This window comes from Pseudorasbora parva, chromosome 1 (assembly GCF_024679245.1).
Source record: "Pseudorasbora parva isolate DD20220531a chromosome 1, ASM2467924v1, whole genome shotgun sequence".
Lineage (NCBI taxonomy): Eukaryota > Metazoa > Chordata > Actinopteri > Cypriniformes > Gobionidae > Pseudorasbora > Pseudorasbora parva.
This window is the reverse complement of record NC_090172.1, coordinates 31,076,990-31,096,045: the sequence shown is the minus strand read 5'-3', so window position 1 is coordinate 31,096,045 and position 19,056 is coordinate 31,076,990. Positions and strand designations below refer to the sequence as shown.

Sequence of the window (19,056 nt, the reverse complement as noted above, 5' to 3'; positions counted from 1 at the left end):
CAGTAAATTTGCTTTGTTTTAGTATTCACATAGGATTTATCGTTTATATTGTGCATGTATGCATGTGTAACCTTTAGTTGCAAGCTCCTTGACCACAGTGTGGTACTGCATCTGTGGAAATGTAGGCCTATTGTCATTGGCGTCCCCTACCATCACTCTCAACTCCACGGGCTTAGCAATCTCTCTGCCATCTGGCCTCTCCACCACTATATCAATATGAAACTAGAAGGGGAAAAAATTGCGTGAATTGAAATGTGAAACGTGAATTGCAACGTTGTCCTGTTGAAAGACCCATTTATTACCGCACAGACGAGGGCCCTCAGTCAAGAGGGATGCCCGCTGCAACAGATCCACATAGCCAGTCGCCGTTTGACGCCCCTGCACAACCTGAAGCTCCATTTTCCCATTGAAGGAAAAAGCACCCCAGATCATGATGGAGCCTCCTCCACTGTGCCGTGTAGAAAACATCTCAGGTGGGATCTCCTTGTCATGCCAGTAACATTGGAAGCCATCAGGACCGTCCAGGTAAAAAAATTCTCATCAGAGAACAAAACTTTCTTCCACTTTTCAATGTCCCATGTTTGGTGCTCCCTTCTAAATGGGCAAGTTTGTGTCGTGGGAGGAGACGTGGCCTTTGAAGACGTTTTTTGTTCTTGAAGCCCTTCTCTAGCAGATGACGTCTTATGGTTATTGGGCTGCAGTCAGCATCACTAAGGGCCTTAATTTGGGTTGAGGACCGACCTGTGTCTTCACAGACAACCCGTCGGATCCTGCGGCTCAGTGCAGGTGAAATCTTTTGGGTCTACCACTTTACTTTTTTGTCCCATAACACTCAGCATTTTTTTAAGAAATGTAAAATGACTCTCTTACTGCGTCCAACCTCAGCAGTGATGGCGCGTTGCGAAAGGCCTTGCTTGTGCAGCTCAACATTCCTACCACGTTCAAAGAGAGAAAGCCTTTTTGCCTTTGCCATCAGGAGATCTTGACAGTATGACTGCTTGAAGGATAATGACATGAAAGCCATATTTTTGCGCAGATTTGACCTTTTTATGGCTATGGTCTTAAACTTTTCATCAGCTGTTGAACGGCCTGTTTGAGTTTAAATGCAGTTTTCAATAAATTGCCTACTCTCTATTTTTTGTCTCTTGCTCCTGTTTCTTCTTTTGGCATTTTGAATCAGCACTTGCAACCCGGTTATGATCCACAAGTGCGAAATGTGTAAAACTTGCAATTAATCCCCTGGTTTTAAGATTTTGTTCAGGAGTGTATCTGCTATGACAGTGTTGGCTAAAATTCACAGGCAACTGAACTTAGTTAGAGTATAAAGTTAAAAATGTAGAGTTGTTCTGTCAACTTGGCTAGTTAGAGATGTATGTATATAGAACTTTACACCTATTGAAAATTCAGCTTTTTCCATCACAAGAATAAATTATAATAATGTTTAACAATAATTACTGTATTTTTGATCAAATAAATGCAGCCCTGGTGAGCATAAGAAACTTCTCTCTCTCTCTCTCTTAAAAAAAAAAAAAAAAATCTTAAAAATCCTAATATTTTTAATGTATTAATTCACTAGTTAACATAATCCTCAAGCATGAGACTGATTTGGAGCTTGTTAAAAAAATGACTTGAGTGACGTGAGACTTGAGTGCAAAACTTTGCTCATGCTTGATCCCTGCTGGACTACTTATTTAAAGAAAGTAACATGAATGGAAATAAAAATATCAGCAGTAAATATTATTGGGGTTAAAAATGGAGTTGGAGGAACACCAGAGTGCGTTTTTACTGTTCTCGCTCTTGTTCTAAATATTCAACAGCAAAACTGTTCATTATGTTCTAATGAAATTCAAACTGGTTTTACCACATTTAACACTGATGTAAATCTATAAAAGTATGACTGAATAGTTTGTCTTTTACCTGGTCCTGTGTTTCTCTGTCCAGAGGTGCATTCAGGTAAATAATTCCTTCCCTATTGATAGTGAACAACATTTCTGGAAACTCTCCCTCAAGACTATATTCAACTGGACTGCCACTCCACTTCACCTGCAAAACACACACAAAATACACAACATAACCAGTTAATAATATTGCCAACATCAACAGTAGTTAACATGAGTGAAAGTATACAGGTGCTGGTCATATAATTAGAATATCATCAAAAAGTTGATTTATTTCACTAATTCAATTCAAAAAGTGAAACTTGTGTATTATATTAAATCATTACACACAGACTGATATATTTCAAATGTTTATTTCTTTTAATTTTGATTATTATAACTGACAACTGAGGAAAATCCCAAATTCAGTATCTCAGAAAATTAGAATATTACTTAAGACCAATACAAATAAAGGATTTTTAGAAATCTTGGCCAACTGAAAAGTATGAACATGAAAAATATGAAAATTAACAGCACTGAATTAGTTGGGGCTCATTTCGCTTGAATAACTGCAGCAATGCGGCATGGCATGGAGTCGATCAGTCTGTGGCACTGCTCAGGTGTTATGAGAGTCCAGATTGTTCTGATAGTGGCCTTCAGCTCTTCTGCATTGTTGGGTCTGGCATATCACATCTTCCTCTTCACAATACCCATAGATTTTCTAAGGGGTTAAGGTCAGGTGAGTTTGCTGACCAATTAAGAACAGGAATACCATGGTCCTTAAACCAGGTACTGTTTGCTTTGGCACTGTGTGCAGGTGCCAAGTCCTGTTGTAAAATGAAATCTGCATCTCCATCAAGTTTGTCAGCAGCAGGAAGCATGAAGCGCTCTAAAACTTCCTGGTATACGACTGCATTGACCTTGGAACTCAGAAAACCCAGTGGACCTACACCAGCAGATGAAATGGCACCCCAAACCATCACTGACTGTGGAAACTTTACACTGAACCTCAAGCAGCATTGGATTGTGTGCCTCCCCTCTCTTCCTCCAGACACTTGGGCCCTGATTTCCAAAGGAAACTTTCATCAGAGAACATAACTTTGGACCACCCAGCAGTCCTTTTTGTCTTTAGCCCAGATGACATGCTTCTGATGCTGTCTGTTGTTCAAGAGTGGCTTGACACAAGGAATACGACCCTGAAACCCATGTCTTGCATACGTCTGTGCGTAGTGGTTCTTGAAGCATTGACTCCAGCTGCAGTCCACTCTTTTTGAATATCCCCCACATTTTTTAATGGGTTTTGTTTCACAATCCTCTCCAGGGTGCAGTTATCCCTATTGCTTGTACACTTTTTTCTACCACATCTTTTCCTTCCCTTTACCTCTCTCTCAGCCAGCCTCTTTTGCAATGACCTTTTGTGTCTTGCCCTCCTTGTGCAAGGTGTCAATGGTCGTCTTCCCAATGATTGTGTAGCCTACAGAACTAGACTGAGAGACCATTTAAAGACCTTTGCAGGTGTTCTGAGTTAATTAGCTGATTAGAGTGTGGCGCCAGGTGTTTTCAAAATTGAACCTTTTCACAATATTTAAAATTTCTGAGATACTCAATTTGGGATTTTCCGTAGTTGTCAGTTTAAAAAAAAAAAAAAAAAACATTTGGAATATATCTCTGTGTGTGTGTAATGAATTAAAATACTATACAAGTTTTAAAACTTACAAAACTTTTTGATGATATTCTAATTATATGGCCAGCACCTGTATACCCAAAGGCTAATCTTAAAATCAAGACTGCTTTATTATACAGTGTTCAGAAGGCACCTGTGAGGGCACCATCCAAATAGCTTGTACATCAGATTTAAACAACGATGAGATACAGTGTTTGAGGAGAACCCTGCATGTTTAGGCACCACTGAGAGTTAGCTGATAAGTGCGGTGAGGCCGGCACCTGCCAAAACAAACCAGCTGCCCTTGCGATTGAGGGATTTTCCACTGCGCTGCCACAAATGATGCAAATGGTCCTGGAAAGGGTGTGGAAACGCACCGAAGAAGGAGAGGACCCTGTAGAGGGGAGAGCGAGGGGGACATGTGTATCTCCTCAATACCTCACCCTCCAGCCGTTTGTTATGGAGATGGCTCTCCAAACTCAAGCACTTTGTATACATCAACGGGCCTCTCTAAAGATGACCTGCCCACACTGTTATGAACTGTCAAGGGAGCAGAGCTTTGAAGAGATTAGTGTCGTCCTGCTGTTCTAAAAATGGTGAGCACCAACTGAGGTGATGTCATCTATTTAGTTTCCATGGCCTGTTTTTGATAGAAGTGATAGAATCCTCTTAGGACGAGTCTGTTCATGCCTTTGATGCTTAGAATTGTAGATTGACAAGAGAGAGTGTTAACAGTTTGATGCTGAAAATGTATTCTTGTGATAAAGAGAATGTTGATTTAGCGGTCCATCCATGCTCAAGTTTTACTGAGGCGATGCAGGTTAATATGGGAGAGGCCATTATTATTTTCGTTCAGTTTATTATTATTGTGTGTAATGAATTAATATATTATACAAGTTTCACTTTTTGAATGGAATTAGTGAAATAAATTAATTGTAATTAGTGAAATAAATAAAGTGATTTGTTTTCTTGTTATCAAAAGAGAGACCCCCCCCCCACACACACACAATTGTGTAACTAATAAGATTAAGTTGTAGCCTCCTCTTCTTCTTTAAGTATACTGATTTGGAAATGCTCCATCACTCATGAGTGAATCTCAGATCAAAGTAAAACGATAATTTGCTCATGATGCACCCTTTTACATTTAATATGTTTATAAAATGAAGAAAAAAAGCTACATTTTACTTTGAGCGAAAAAGAAGCATAAAAACTAAGGATGATTGCAGATACTGGGACCCGCCAGATACAGATAACTACTGTATAAAAAATAAAGTTTTAATAATCATTCTAATTCTAAAAGAACACGGCGGTTCAGAACTATAACAACGACACAGCAGAACAATAATGTTGCAATCACTTTCGGAACAACTTTTTTTTTTTTCCAGAGCTAATCACAAAAATATTGACAGTCAATTAGTATCCGCCCAACAATAAAGAGATTAAGCATTTTAAAATGTCTGTCTAGCTCACAAAGCTAGAAAAGCAATTTCACAACAAAATATTAATAAATTAAATTGGAAAGAGTTTGAACTTTGCATTAAACCCCCTAAACTTGAGATGAGTAGGTGGTTCCTCACAGACGCTTGTGTGAAGATTGACAGGCCATAAAGATCAGGCTTCTCTTGAACTTATGGTTATGTTGATCGTCATGGGAATTAACCTGATCATCTCTGTGGCGAATACAAAGTCAAGAGGGACGAAGACCGCAGCTGGATGTCAACAGCCAGCAATCAGGGCATGATTCTTGTGCAGGCAAGATGGGTCCTGGCAGAACTTGATTGCATGGCCACTTGTGCAAAGATGGTCTTTGAGCCCAATATATCAAGGAGCTTGTCAAAAGGGCAAAACAACTGGAAGGTTCAAGCTACATGTTCAAGGGGAAGTGATCCCAACCATCTAGGGAAACCCAATTAGATGACTTGGAAAGTGGTATGATGATTCCTTGTCAGATAAGAAAAGCATCTCCAGCACCGGAAAACAAGTTGAAGAATGGCTGAAGAAGATTGACAAGTCTGGCCTGCCTGGGAAATACAAGTGCTGGATCTACTAATATGGCCTTCTACCAATACTCATGTAGCTTCTCACTGTAAGTTTAACAAGTACCTTAGAAGATGTGGGAATACCCACAAGCTTTACATCCTTGGGGCTCTATATATGGCCGGGCCAGCTCCAGCTTACCCTGTCATCTGTGGTGGAGTTTAAAGTTGCCAAATGCAGACTGTCCCTGACATATAGGGACTCTCAAGACCAACTCACAAGGTGAGTAGGAGTTTGAACAAGATCTGGCCAAATGTGGGCCACCATCATGGCAATTAACCAGACAGAATGTTCTCTTAGGACAAAAGATATCATCGGAAACCCTTGGACTAGAAGACAGGGTCTAGGAACAGCACATGTCCAGCAGTGGTTGAATTCCACCCCTAGGGAGAAGAGAATCATGAGCCAGGATAAAGTCCGACACTGGGAGAATAGCAAATCCGTGCTCGCAACTCATGCTGCCTGGACGAGGTGGAACCTCCCCAAGAGAACAATCACCTGGAGTGAACTGTGGCGGCTGGATCTCTTCCGTATATCCTTTCTACTACAAGCAGTGTATGACACCTTACCAAGTCCAGTAAATTTACACAGGTGGGGGAGGAGGGAGGACCCACTGTGCAGGTTGTATAGCGGGAAAGGAACAATGGCGCATATTCTGTCAGGGTGTAAGATCGTATTGACACAGGGAAGATACAGGTGGCGCCATGACAAGGTGTAGACAGTGCTCGCAGACATCCTGGAAAGAGAAAGAAGGAAGAAACAACCAGTCAAAGTAAGACCACTGCTGATTACTATTGCCTTTGTGAAAGAGGGCCAAAGACCTGTCGTCTACCAAGCCAGGCAGAATCTACTGCATTAAGCCCAGGGATGGGATCGGTAACGATATCATCATGTGGTCTCCAGAAGGAAGGAAAGAAGACTATCCTGGTGGAGTTGACAGTGCCGTGGGAGGAGGGCTGTGAAGAAGCTGCTGAGAGAAAAAGAGCCAAATACCAGCAACTTGTCCAAGACTGCCAGGAAAAGAGGTGGACAACATAGATGATGACGGTGGAAGTCGGATGTTGAGGATTTCCAGCTCAATCTGTGTGTAATCTATTGACAAAGGTTGGACTGGAAGGCCACGTAAGGAAAGCAGCCATTTGTAGGCTGGGAGAAGCGTCAGAGAGAGCCTCTTGTTGGCTCTGGCACAAGAGAGAGGACACAAGCTAAAAGCCTGGAGGAGAGGGGCAGTGATCTGACCAGGCACGGCTGACCCGCCAACTAGGGGGTGTTGTGGTTAATGGTCAAAACACCCAGTGAAGTTGGGGACCACCTGACGATCTCTCTTTCAGGCCAAGGCTTCATTCCTTAGAAATGTATGTTGTATGTTAGCATCACAGATGTTTTATACAACTGAACTTTATTTAAAATGCTGCGTCTTATACACTTATTCACAAGCAGTAAATTGTGACTCGCTGTAATGTGTCATCTAGGGTCAATTTGAAAAAAAAATGAAAAAAATAAATAAGTCGAGACAAATCTGATTGCACTATTGTGGCATCAGCTAAATGTGGATGAAATGGGGATGAAGAATGGACAGCTGCCGAATTTAGCTGCTCTTCTGATTTGTAGCACCCCTGTACTTGAGGGATTTGAGAGAGAGCAAACAAACAAAGCTGACATCTTAATCTCAAGTCATCCACTAAGCATTATGATCAAATAAAGCTCTTTATCTGAAATACCAAAAGTGTTTTGTAGGAACACATGGAGTTAAGAGGATTGAGATACATTTTTAGGTTTAAATCTATACCATTTTAAAAATAGAACAATTGAGAAGGATGAAAGGATGAGGAGTACTGTACTGCAGTGTTGCTATGAGAGACCGAGATAAACGCACGACACACAGACTCTGAGTCCTTCATGACCATTAATCTGTTTCATAACCAGTGTAACTCCAGCCACCCACATGCCCATCACAGCACACAAGAGTGGGTGGGAAAAGGCTTTTCCCATAAAAAAAAAAAATCCAGACAGACCCAGCACATGTCTTATTGTTTCTTATCTGACTCCCTTACATCAAGAGTCCTTTGCTTTGATGTACATTTTTTTTAAATATAATATGTCAATGCAATATTGATGAAATGCTATATTTTAGCATATTATTGTATTAATATGAAATATGAGCTATTTAATGTAAGTTATTTATTTAAATTCTCTTGCATATATCAAAACCAATACTATAATATACTGTAGAACAGTGTCTCAACCATTTCTGTCTTTTGTACCTTCTAACTTTTTTTGTTTCACAAAAAATTACAAAAAATACCAAGTTTATTAAATTAAATACGAAATTACAAAATAGAAAGACTGAAATAGTATTTTCTTGAAATAAATGAAAAAAAAAAACCCTAAAAAGAATATAAATTCTGCAACAATATCGCTCACACAAACATGCAATTTAATATGTTGCTTTTCCCTTAAAGGTAGGGCAAGTCTTATTTCAAAACCATTTTAAGAAAAAAGAATCTCTAATCTGGTCATAATTGTAATATGTCGTTAGTTGGACTGTCGGCTCGTGCTATAGAGTTGTTCATGAGAACAGTTTGTAATTTTGTAATCACTATGACTCTAATCTTGTCATAAACGTAATATGTCATTAGCTGGACTGTGTGCTTGTGTACTATCGAGTTGTTCATGAGAACGGTTTGTGTCCGTTTTGTGATTGCTGTAACACTAATCTTGTCATAATTGTAATATGTCGTTAGTTGGACTGTCTTGCTCGTGTACTATCGAGTTGTTCACAAGGACGGTTTGTGTTTTTGTGATAGAAGGGATGACTTTTTCATTGAATATTCGACCTGGATTAGATACACAGAGATTCTGCCATAGCCGTTGATGCCTCTGGGTTTACGTATGTGTGGGGCGGCGCTATAAAAAATAGGGGCGAGACCCTTTTGGGGGTAGGGGCGTGTTTGTTTTGGTGATTTGAAATACCAACAACGGTTACCAGATAGCACTTACCCCACCTTTAACATATCTAAAAAATAAATCTGATACATTTCTTGTAATCAATTGATAATAACATATAACATAAAACATAATACGTATATTAAAAATGTCAGGGCTAAAAGAAACATCAAAATCATTCCACACTACTTTAGTACCCCTGGGGTAGCCCTGGTTGTGAAAGAAAATCATTTTTGTGATCCAGGAATTGAAGTGGGTGGAAATGTGCTGATGTGTGTAGGAGGTATCTATGAAGGAGTGAGAGGAGGATCTTTTGCCACAAACCCACAAACAACTTGTGATGGTAATAAATATTATTCTGCACACACACCCTACATACTTTCCACTACACATAGCACAATTGTTCTCTGACATTGCTGGCTGTGTTCAAGTATTTTCTGATGTGACATGTTCATTGTCTAGCTAGATTCCAACTTTCCTGTGGAGTTAAATGTAAAATAAACTAAAGATAAATGCTAAGAGGTCGAAAGCACATGCTGCATATCAACTATCACGATATCAGGTGTTTCAGAAACATATACTGAATGTTAAGATGGCAGTGAGTCATCATTAATATCATAAAGTCTGAAGCAAAAGGTCATGATGAAAGGCATGTGCAATTGTGGGATGCTGCCACACTTCCCTTTGAAGAGGATGGAGGCAATATAAAATACTCACCTATGATAATATATACACAACACACGCATACACATATATTTCATCCTGCCAGTGCAGCTCGAGCCATTTAGCTTTCATCTTACCTGTGAAATTGGGATGGGATATGGTCCAGGCAGATTCTCCTGCAATCTCACAGGATCAGGTGAGGCCCACGCATTCCCAGTCACCTCCACCAACACCGTTCCAGTCGAGAAGAAAGCATTGGCCTTGCCAGCCATGTCCTGCACCATCACAGAGAGCTTGTAGCGGCCACACATCTCTGGATCAAGTGTTGAGGCACCTGGACAGACACATTTAAGAAAACAAAAAACAAAAGGCTGAGATAAAAATATCACACCAACAACAGCTAAAAAGTGAAACCATTTTGTGAAAGTATCTTATATGTAACATCTCAATTAAACACAAAGTTATGTCATGTTACTCTAGATGCCGCAGGCTAATGGGTCCTTGCGACTTGCGGACAATTACAGACTTAACTTCATGGCACTGAATCTGCAATAGTTCTAAATAGTTGGTTAGTGTTTTCTGTAGCAGTTAGCTTTTTTGAGTTCCTCTGAAACCATCCACATTCCCAAACTCCACCTGTATTGGACTGCTACAGGTAATTTTATATATGCTATTTTGGCAGTAGCATGTATGCTAACTGCAGCGTGTCTGTATGTATTGGCAGTGGCAGTAGCAGCAGCAGCGTAGCAGATATATTCTGCCAAGAACAAACACATTCACATTGTCATATTCATGCCATGCCAAACTCTTCAGAGAGTTGTCATGTTAAAATTGATTTAATTTACACTCCCATTCTAAAGTTCAAAGATTTTTAAATGTTCAAGAAAGAAGTCTCTCATGCTCACCAAGGCAAAATTAGAGTAAAAACAGTAATATTAAGAAATATTATTACAGATGAACATGAATGTTTTCTATTATGTAATTTATCGCTGTGATGGCAAAGCTGAGTTGTCAGCAGCCATTACGTCAGTCTTCAGTGTCACATGATTCTTCAGAAATCATTATAATATGCTGATTTGGTACTCAAGAAACATTTATTATTATTTTTATAAAAGCTTAATATTTTGTTCAGGATTCTTTAAATAGAAAGACAAAAATACCACTTATTACTTTTAATCAACTTTGCATACTTGCTAAATATAACATCTAATTTAGCCAAAAATGTTTGAATGATGGTAGTGTAAATCAAATACATGTTTTGTTAATTGGACAAAATCACCTAACTATAGTAACAACATTAGATTACTCCACAAAATTATCTAATGCATTGTTAACACAAGGTATATCCTGGAAGCAACTCAAATGCAGCAGTAAAGTCATACATTGCAAAACTATTTATTGTCTGCACAGCCACATTAAACACAGTGTACAAACTGTGAGCGTATTAAGCTTCTGTTTTCATCCTTCTGTCTGTCTGAGCTAATGCCAGGCTGCTCTTGTTGCATTTGAACCACAATCGTCTGAGCTGACCTGATAGGGACAGGGTCTTGATGACTCATGTGTCATGACATTTTCATTTAGTGGTTTAAAAAAAAAGGGGGCAATGTTGTTAACAGCAGAGTTAGCAATGAAATAAGCAGAGCGTGTTGGACTGGCTGAATGAAAGAGGAAGTTATTAGCTGAAAAGAGAGACAGATGAGGAATGTAGTTTACACCAAGACACTTAAAAAACATGACTTGTCGAACATTTACAAGGAAAAAGGTATTATTTGTCTTTCAAGATTTGATTGGGCAATGCAATGACATTGTGATTAGGACATGCACTGACTTATTCTTTACCAAGTACATCAGTCAGACTAATCATTCAATTTTAGTCACAGACAAGCATCAGTAGTTACCATCCTCTGTAAGAGACACTTCTCCGGTGATGGAATCGATGGAGAACATGTGGCTGGCAGGGATGCGTGGTATCTGGTCCAGAAGACTGAAGCGCAGGTCCGCGTGGGCAGTGTTTCGGTCGTCTCGGTCCAGCGCTTCCACCTGCATGAACGGGATTCCTGTGACAGTGACGCGCACACACACACACACACACACACACACACACACACACACACACACACACACACACACACACACACACACACACACACACACACACACACACACACATACACACAATTTATCACATTCTATCACATTATTCAATCTACATGAACTGACACATTTAGATTGATGAGCAAATGGTGGTTATTTGCATATAAACAGAACAGAATTTCAAAAATGGCCACTTTATTAACTATGAGAGGAGACAGAAAATGACAATTGAGCGCTAGGGGGGAACTGGACTGGCAATATGGCAACATCTGAAAGCAAAGTCATTGATTCTCAGAGAAATTTATTCTCACAGGTTTTTACTAAATGGCGTATTAGTCAAAACCATTGTTACAGTTGTGTATAGAGCTTCATTTTGTTGAAACCAGAATACATTCAAATTTCTTTAATTGTTCTATTCTTAATGTTTGATTGCATTCAAGAGATTGTGAAACAGCTTTTAATCTCACAACTAGCCTGACATTCAACACATGTCATTATGTTCTATAGTCAAATAATTGCAAATGCATATTCAAGAGGATGACTTCACTGCACTGATAACAAACGTTGAATCAGTTTGTTTATTTGTTTCTCAAGTATGTTCGTTTTCTTTCTCAGCATGAAGCCTCTTAAGGTCAGAGTACACAAGTCTCTCTTTTCTGATGTTCTTATAACAAAAGAGAGGAGTAATCTCTGAACGTTAATGAGAAAAAGCATTCTTTATTTTGGTCTTCTTATTCACTCTTTCTACTAGCAACCAAGCGTTTCTGAGAAAACCATAAAGAAATTCAAGTGTTTACACTAAGTCCATTTGATCTATTATCTGTGATGAAGATGTACAGTTAAAAAAGCTTGTCAGCATGTCTAACATGAATAAAAAAGCTCTCCGTGTGTCTTATCATTGAAAGTAAAAGGGGAAAAAAGCTAATATTCTCTGCTCTAATTTATGGTGTGGTGTAGGAAATGTGTGACATTCAGACAAACAGTTTATCAGATTTAGCATCTCACGGCTGTAAAATTTAAGAAAAAGTCAAGGCAATTAAGAAAAGCATCAAGCAGAGGAAGTTCTCTGACGCAGACCTGCTGAGTACTCTCCACCCACCTTTGAGAAGCCCCAGCTGCACACTGCCTCTCATGCTCTCTACCAAGAACACCGGCACGTTGTCGTTCTTATCGATGACGCACACCTCGACAGTAAAGCTCTGAGTGTGCATGGACTTTGTGAAGGACACCTGGGAAAAAGCACTCAGGTCAAAACACTCAAGCAGCATGTCTTATTAGAGCTCAAACCTTTATGTGTCACGTTGGTCAGCGTGATTTTCGTCAGCATTCGTTATTTTAACATGCTAAAATTGTATCAAATTATCTAAGTGGTGTAGGTTTCATTTGACCATTAGGGAGTCAAGACGTGTAGCAGTCAATGCTGAATTTACAGTCAAATTATAAAAAAATATTCAGACACCAGATATTATTTTATATATTTTTATATATTTAATTTAGTTATATTGGGCCCAGGACGCTATAGTTAATGTAAGTGAGGATAGCCAAATAAAGTAAACTGTGACATAATATACCCACAAATTCTTCATACAGTGGACTACTAGTAAAATTATTATATTTTAAATGGGACCAAAATTATTCAGACACTTTGACCTGACCATGTTTTGCTTAAGTGTACGTTCACACCACAGACTGAACAAATCAAGCATTATTTGGTAATTGGTTGACCTAAATTGGTATTATCTAATTGTGTACTTAAATTCAATAGTTGAAAGCTGATTGGTTGATTGTAATCCATTGCACACCTTTCTATCAAAGTTATTTGATATTATCAAGATGATAATGAGATGAAATTGTTCTGGTGGTATGGTTCCATTCTGGGTAAGAACTCCTTGAATATCCATGCAGCCTAGCATGGCTAAGAGCAGAGAGAACAGTGATAAACTCCCTTAGGGTAAACAGAACAGAACCAACAATGTTTTGCAGATATCCTTAAAGGGGGGGTGAAACACTCAGTTTCAGTCAATCTCATGTCAATCTTGAGTACTTATAGAGTAGTATTGCATCCTTCATATCTCCGAAAAGTCTTTAGTTTTATTATATATATAAAAGAAATATGGGCTGTACCGAGTCTTTCCGGAAAAAAAACGAGCGGCTGGAGGCGTATCGAGTGGGCGGGGCTAAAGAATGACGATCGCGAACAAAGCGGTGACGTCCTCAAGCGTTGAGAAACCCATGGCTATCGATCTCAGCTAATACAGATAATGATCCAGAATCAAATCTGAGGCAGAAATAAATTGAACAGGAGAAACAGCAACAGCAGGACGTCCGTCTCTGTGGTATGTACTGTATTTAGTGGCCTGTCAACATTTGTGTGTCTTTACTCGCAGTTTATGAGGACATGATTCGGTTTATGGACTATTGTATGCGACTAGACCTTATATGTAGCAAGCAAAACGGTTTTGCACGTCAGACTAGTGTAATGTTATACAGAGAACAACAATGGAGTAACCGTTAGCGTATTTGAATGACGAAGCACGCGATCGTGTCGTTTACTGATGTTTACTCACACGACGGTAGCCAACAGCACAGAAAATTTGAAGCAGATTTACTCACCGGCTGCTTCCAAAGCATGACCGAACCTTTATCGCTGGGGCCGCTCCGTCAAAAACACACTTCTTTGGTATGATTTGGTAAAGTCCTGTGACAGCAGTGGCGTGGAAATCCACTTTGAGACGCGACTGAAGCGATGGTTTGAAGCTTCCCGTCATTTCTGTGTTCAAATCGGTTCAAATGCAGCGCTGCCTTCCCGGAATGCTGTGCTGAAGTGTTGAAGTCGCTCGACGTCATCCATAGGAATAAAGAGAAGCGCGGCGCCACATAAGTGTTCACGGACGCCTGGATCTGCAGCTTGAGAGCAGTGTTTATGGGCGTGCATTTCCTCTCTCGCTCTAGTCACACGTGCGCGCACCTGTGACTAGAGCGAGATATTAACATCAAGTCGACCCATACTCTAAAAAAACTCTCTAAAACTTGTGAGAAACCGGAAGGAGTATGTTTGACACAGAAATACTCCATCAAACGTCCAACATTAGTTTTTGAAACTTTGTCTATGTTTAGGATGGGAATCCAAGTCTTTAACAGTGTAAAAAGCTCAGTATGCATGAAACAGCATTTCACCCCCCCCCCCCCCTTAATGTTCATATTAAATGTACATGACTTATGTTTAACTAACATGACCTGCCAGAAATGATGCTATAAGCTTGATTTATTTTCATATTTTATTACCATTTTCTAAACTTTAGCGAATAAACTGTGATAATATGAGAAATGTTGAAGGTGTCTGAATACATTTTGGTTCGACTGTACATACATCTTGTTACTTATGCATTTTACTACTTCTGTAACAGCAAAAGGTAAAAAGAAATTGAGAGACACTCCAGTGTAAAAGAGAGAGAGAGAGAGAGAGAGAGAGAGAGAGAGAGAGAGAGAGAGAGAGAGAGAGAGAGAGAGAGAGAGAGAGAGATTTAAGCGTATCCTGATTTCTTCAACCTAGCAACGTAAAAATTAAAATTGATTTTTAAGTTTCTTTATGATTTTTGCACCTGCAAGGAGTAGGATGGCTGCTTCTCTCTGTCCAGAGGTTTAAGGGCATACAGGAAGCCTGACTCCACCCCAAAAATCCCTTCATCATCACCACTCACAGTCAGATCAGAATAGGTCAGGGGGAGATCCAGCAACTGTCAAATCAAAATATGGTATGCATTTGTAATAAGTGGTTCTGAAAGGCTTAATAGTAATTATTATTTTGTATTTTTAATAATCAGTTTGTTTTGACAGACAGCATTATGTACAGTATGAGACTTGCTCAGTTCACACTCGGCTTTAAATTGAGGTTGTAAGCACTGAAAAAGCAAGTGTAAAAGCTTTTGTTACCAGTAACTGCTTGTTATTGAGAAAGTTGGGGATCAGATTTCAATGTAATATAAATGCTATCTAGTCATCATATCACATATTAAAATCACAAAAACCCTGCCCCTCTTATCTTAGCAGCATGATTTTTCTTTTTTTTTCAAATACAGGTAGTGTATACATTCAACGCAGGTCATGTTTGATGTTCTATATTCAAATAATTGCCAGTGCATATCCCACTGTCAGTTTCTGTGTGTGTGTGTGTGTGTGTGTGTGTGTGTGTGTGTGTGTGTGTGTGTGTGTGTGTGTGTGTGTGTGTGTGCGCGCGCGCACGCACGCACGCACACACACACACACACACACACACACACACACACACACACACACACACACACACACACACACACACACACACACACAGAGAGAGAATGAAACTGACACTGGGAAACAAGGTCACAGAAAAACAGAACTAAAACACAGTGAATAAAACATAATCCTGTGTGGAAGAGGACAGAAGTAAAAACACACAACAAGGACAAACACAACCGCCCATGTGTGTTTGGAGGGTAGGCAGAGACAGGAGCAGAAGGAGCCAGATGTGACCCAGGCCAAAGCCAGTACAATGTTCAAAGGTAGAGTCGCAGTCGGGAGGAGCCATGGTGGAGGCCTGGGTGATGGAACATGATCTCCTGTGGTTGAGCTGGCCAGGTTAGAGACCCAGAAGGAGCCGATGAGACACTAACCCAGGGTGACACTGCAGGTCCAGAGGACCAAGGCTGGAGGGTGGAGCCCGTTGGAGCCAAAGGATGAAGGGCAGAGGTACAACAGGTAGCCAGGAATCCCACGGTGGAGCCACGGTGATGTCTGACTAAGGTGAAAACATGGGGACAAGGGAGCCTAGTGGAGATGGTGGGATGATGGCCACGGTAGAGCTGATGGAGCGTTGAGTCAAGGCAGAGCAGTTGGGTTGGAGGGCCGAGGTGGAGTCCAGGGCTCTGTGGCTGGAAGCAGAGACAGGCAGTCCTTATGCCGAAGCGAAACTGGGGACTGGAAGACCCGAGGCATATCCACCCACACTGCCGGGGGCCAAATGTGGATAAGCCGAGTGACTGACAGAAACCAGCTGAGGAACTGGCAGGCTTAGGAGGATGAGGTGGGAGAGGGAGGAACATTTCTGGAGGCTCAGTAAACATTGGAGTGTAGACTCTTGTGTAGACTACCCATGTTCCGTAAACAACAATATTCGGTACAGATGACCTTTCACCACCGATTGCTGAGTAAATACTTCCAGGTCATACATGAACTACATATTGGTGTCTGTCTTCTTAATTTCTCTCTCTTTCACACCTGATCAATACAGCAACCCCACCACAATTTGTTACAGTGAGATTTCATTGAAATTGCTAGATGTGTCCACTGCGCTTGAAAATGGACGGTGGGCAAGCTACACTTCAGATTGCAGCAGAACTTTTATATGTCACAGTCACCACTTCCATTTATTCCGGTCAAGCGTAACACAGCGCTGTTTTACCATATACTAAGATACATTTGATTGTGTTAAAAATTATGTTATAACTACTCTGCGCATTCATTTGGCAGCTGCAGTAAGCTAGATCGATATTATGTGTTATCGATATTAATATTATATCAAATGCTGGATGGCTTGTGTTGGTAAATGGCATGCAATTAATTTTAAAACATTAAAAGCTGTAATATTGTTATTAAAAATAAAGCTGCATCTGATTATTCTATGTTAGCCACTTGAGAAAATAGTGTTTTTCTCTGAGGCATTCAAAATCAAGGGTAGATATGAAATCATTGATAGGTAACACACAATCCATGTACTGGTTAAAATCACTTATTTATCTGGATTTAAACTTTTTTTTTGGAAACATTTGAGATAATTTAAGTAGACAAAACAACATATATAACACTGTTCAAGTGTTTTTTGGATATTTCAATAAAAAAATCTCACATATTGTGCCTTTAACCAAAGGATCCTGAACATCAATTAATCATCAATCTAATTGTAAATTTAATAATTTAAAACATAAAAATAGCATTTGTTACATATCCCTGGTATCTAAAACTAAACTTTATCATGGAATATATATTTTTCGCATTATGTGACTCCACATACCATCGTTATTTTTTCCTAAGAAATCCATAATATGCTATATAAAATACACATTTTAGTTATGTCCCCAGGTTTTCACTTAGTCCTGTAAAATTACCCAACACTGCTGAATGTAGATTATAGGTATATTACATTATCTAGTGTTTCAAGTTAAAATGCTTGACGTCACAACTTGAATTCAGAATTTCCCACTTGTAAATACAGCTCCGCTTGGTCATTCATTAGCTCCACTTGAACACATTAATGCCTGTTAGTGTAAACAGGGAAATGGTTGTGTTGCGGTCAGTGAGACTGATGTTTGGCTGACCCCTTCTCTAAATGTCTGTGAACGAATATTGCTACTGCTGTTGACAGCAGGTATGTGGCTCAGTGACTGACACCAATTCACACAGAGATTCTGAATTAAGCTGAGCATGAGGCTGCACATTGTAAACCCTTGCGTTCAATACCGGCACATCCAATACTAGGTACAGTGTGATAACGTCTTAAATAGCAGACAAGCCAGATTAGCCTGTGTCATACCAACAATTCCCATCTGCCTGGGCAGTGAATTTTAATTATTTAGTTTAGTTCCTGGAACGTAACTCTGAATAGTGTTTTTCCATACTTGCCCTGCATATTTAGAACAGCATACCAGAGAGTGTTTATTAGGAAAGGTAAAGATTGATTGAAGCTCTAATTGCACACAGCATGACTCGTGTGGCACTTTGTAGCTTGTCTTTCTCCTGCCTGTTCAATCTGATATGCTGCCTACACACCGGCACAAGATTTCAGGGAATAGTCTTTTAAACCCATGCTTGCTTGTTTTGATTGACTGTGATTAAAACATTTTTGTTTTTAAATTATAAATTCTATCTAGGGACCTTGCAGTCAGAACAAAACAATCACCTAAACAAGACAAAATATACAAGAATGCGTCAGCCCTCATTTGTCACTTATTTTTTTAAAGCCTAAACAAATATTATGTAGCCATCATTCTGTCCTTTCAGTGATCATAGAGGGTGTGGATAATTATCCACCCACTCACATGTAGGCCATTATACTTAATTTGGACAATGTACAGAGACTGTTTTTAAAGCATGCCGGCGTCAAACGCAGAAAACGGTGAGCAAGAAACACTAGGACCCAAACACAGTCCTTCAGAAATGTCGCCAATTACAGTGTCTAAGCGAAAAGCTTTTTGGAAAGCAACCAGGCTATTACTAAACGACATCTGGTAAAGATGTCTGACACAGGGCTTGAAGTAAGGCATTGTACAAGAGCTCCATATTTAGTTTGGTGATGACTGGTTGGTGTGTGAATGCCTGCTCATAATTACACCTTGAGTTTTGAGTGCTCTGGGAAATGGGATGTAGGGTTTATTGAATGGCATGTTCAATGGCCTGCTTTTTCAGTAGCTTCTCTACATTGCTCTAAGAAGCATTCATTAATACATTCACAGAACTCTAGTCATTCGCAATACAACACAAGGACAGTCCATTTTAACCAACTAAATACAGTCTATAACTAACAGGCAGAGCAATTTCCTTTACTCAGTAATCTTTGTGGTATTTTAGTCTCTAGCAAAGACAATATGCTGCCTTGTATGTCAGAACTGCTTATTAAAATTCTTAGCCTTGTAAAATGTTCAGAACCTTGGTGTTACATCTCACATTTGATGAAGATTACATCAGTTATCTGGTCTAGACTGCAAAACGCACTGCACACCTCTGCACCATACGTAATATGAG

At 39.7% G+C, this 19,056-nt stretch overlaps 2 protein-coding genes across 2 annotated transcripts in view; both read right to left on the bottom strand.

The window, feature by feature from the left end:
- Positions 1-19,056, bottom strand: part of nae1 (nedd8 activating enzyme E1 subunit 1) — a 230,906-nt gene that overhangs the window by 96,065 nt on the left and 115,785 nt on the right. The gene's annotated exons all lie outside the window — the stretch shown is intronic.
- Positions 1-19,056, bottom strand: part of cdh16 (cadherin 16, KSP-cadherin) — a 55,621-nt gene that overhangs the window by 35,525 nt on the left and 1,040 nt on the right. The window contains exons 3-8 of the mRNA XM_067437932.1: positions 14,883-15,017; positions 12,380-12,509; positions 11,085-11,243; positions 9,324-9,520; positions 1,918-2,043; positions 72-222 (exon numbers count right to left, since the gene is read on the bottom strand). Coding sequence (XP_067294033.1) covers positions 72-222; positions 1,918-2,043; positions 9,324-9,520; positions 11,085-11,243; positions 12,380-12,509; positions 14,883-15,017 — 898 coding nt within the window. The remainder of the gene's footprint in view (positions 1-71; positions 223-1,917; positions 2,044-9,323; positions 9,521-11,084; positions 11,244-12,379; positions 12,510-14,882; positions 15,018-19,056) is intronic.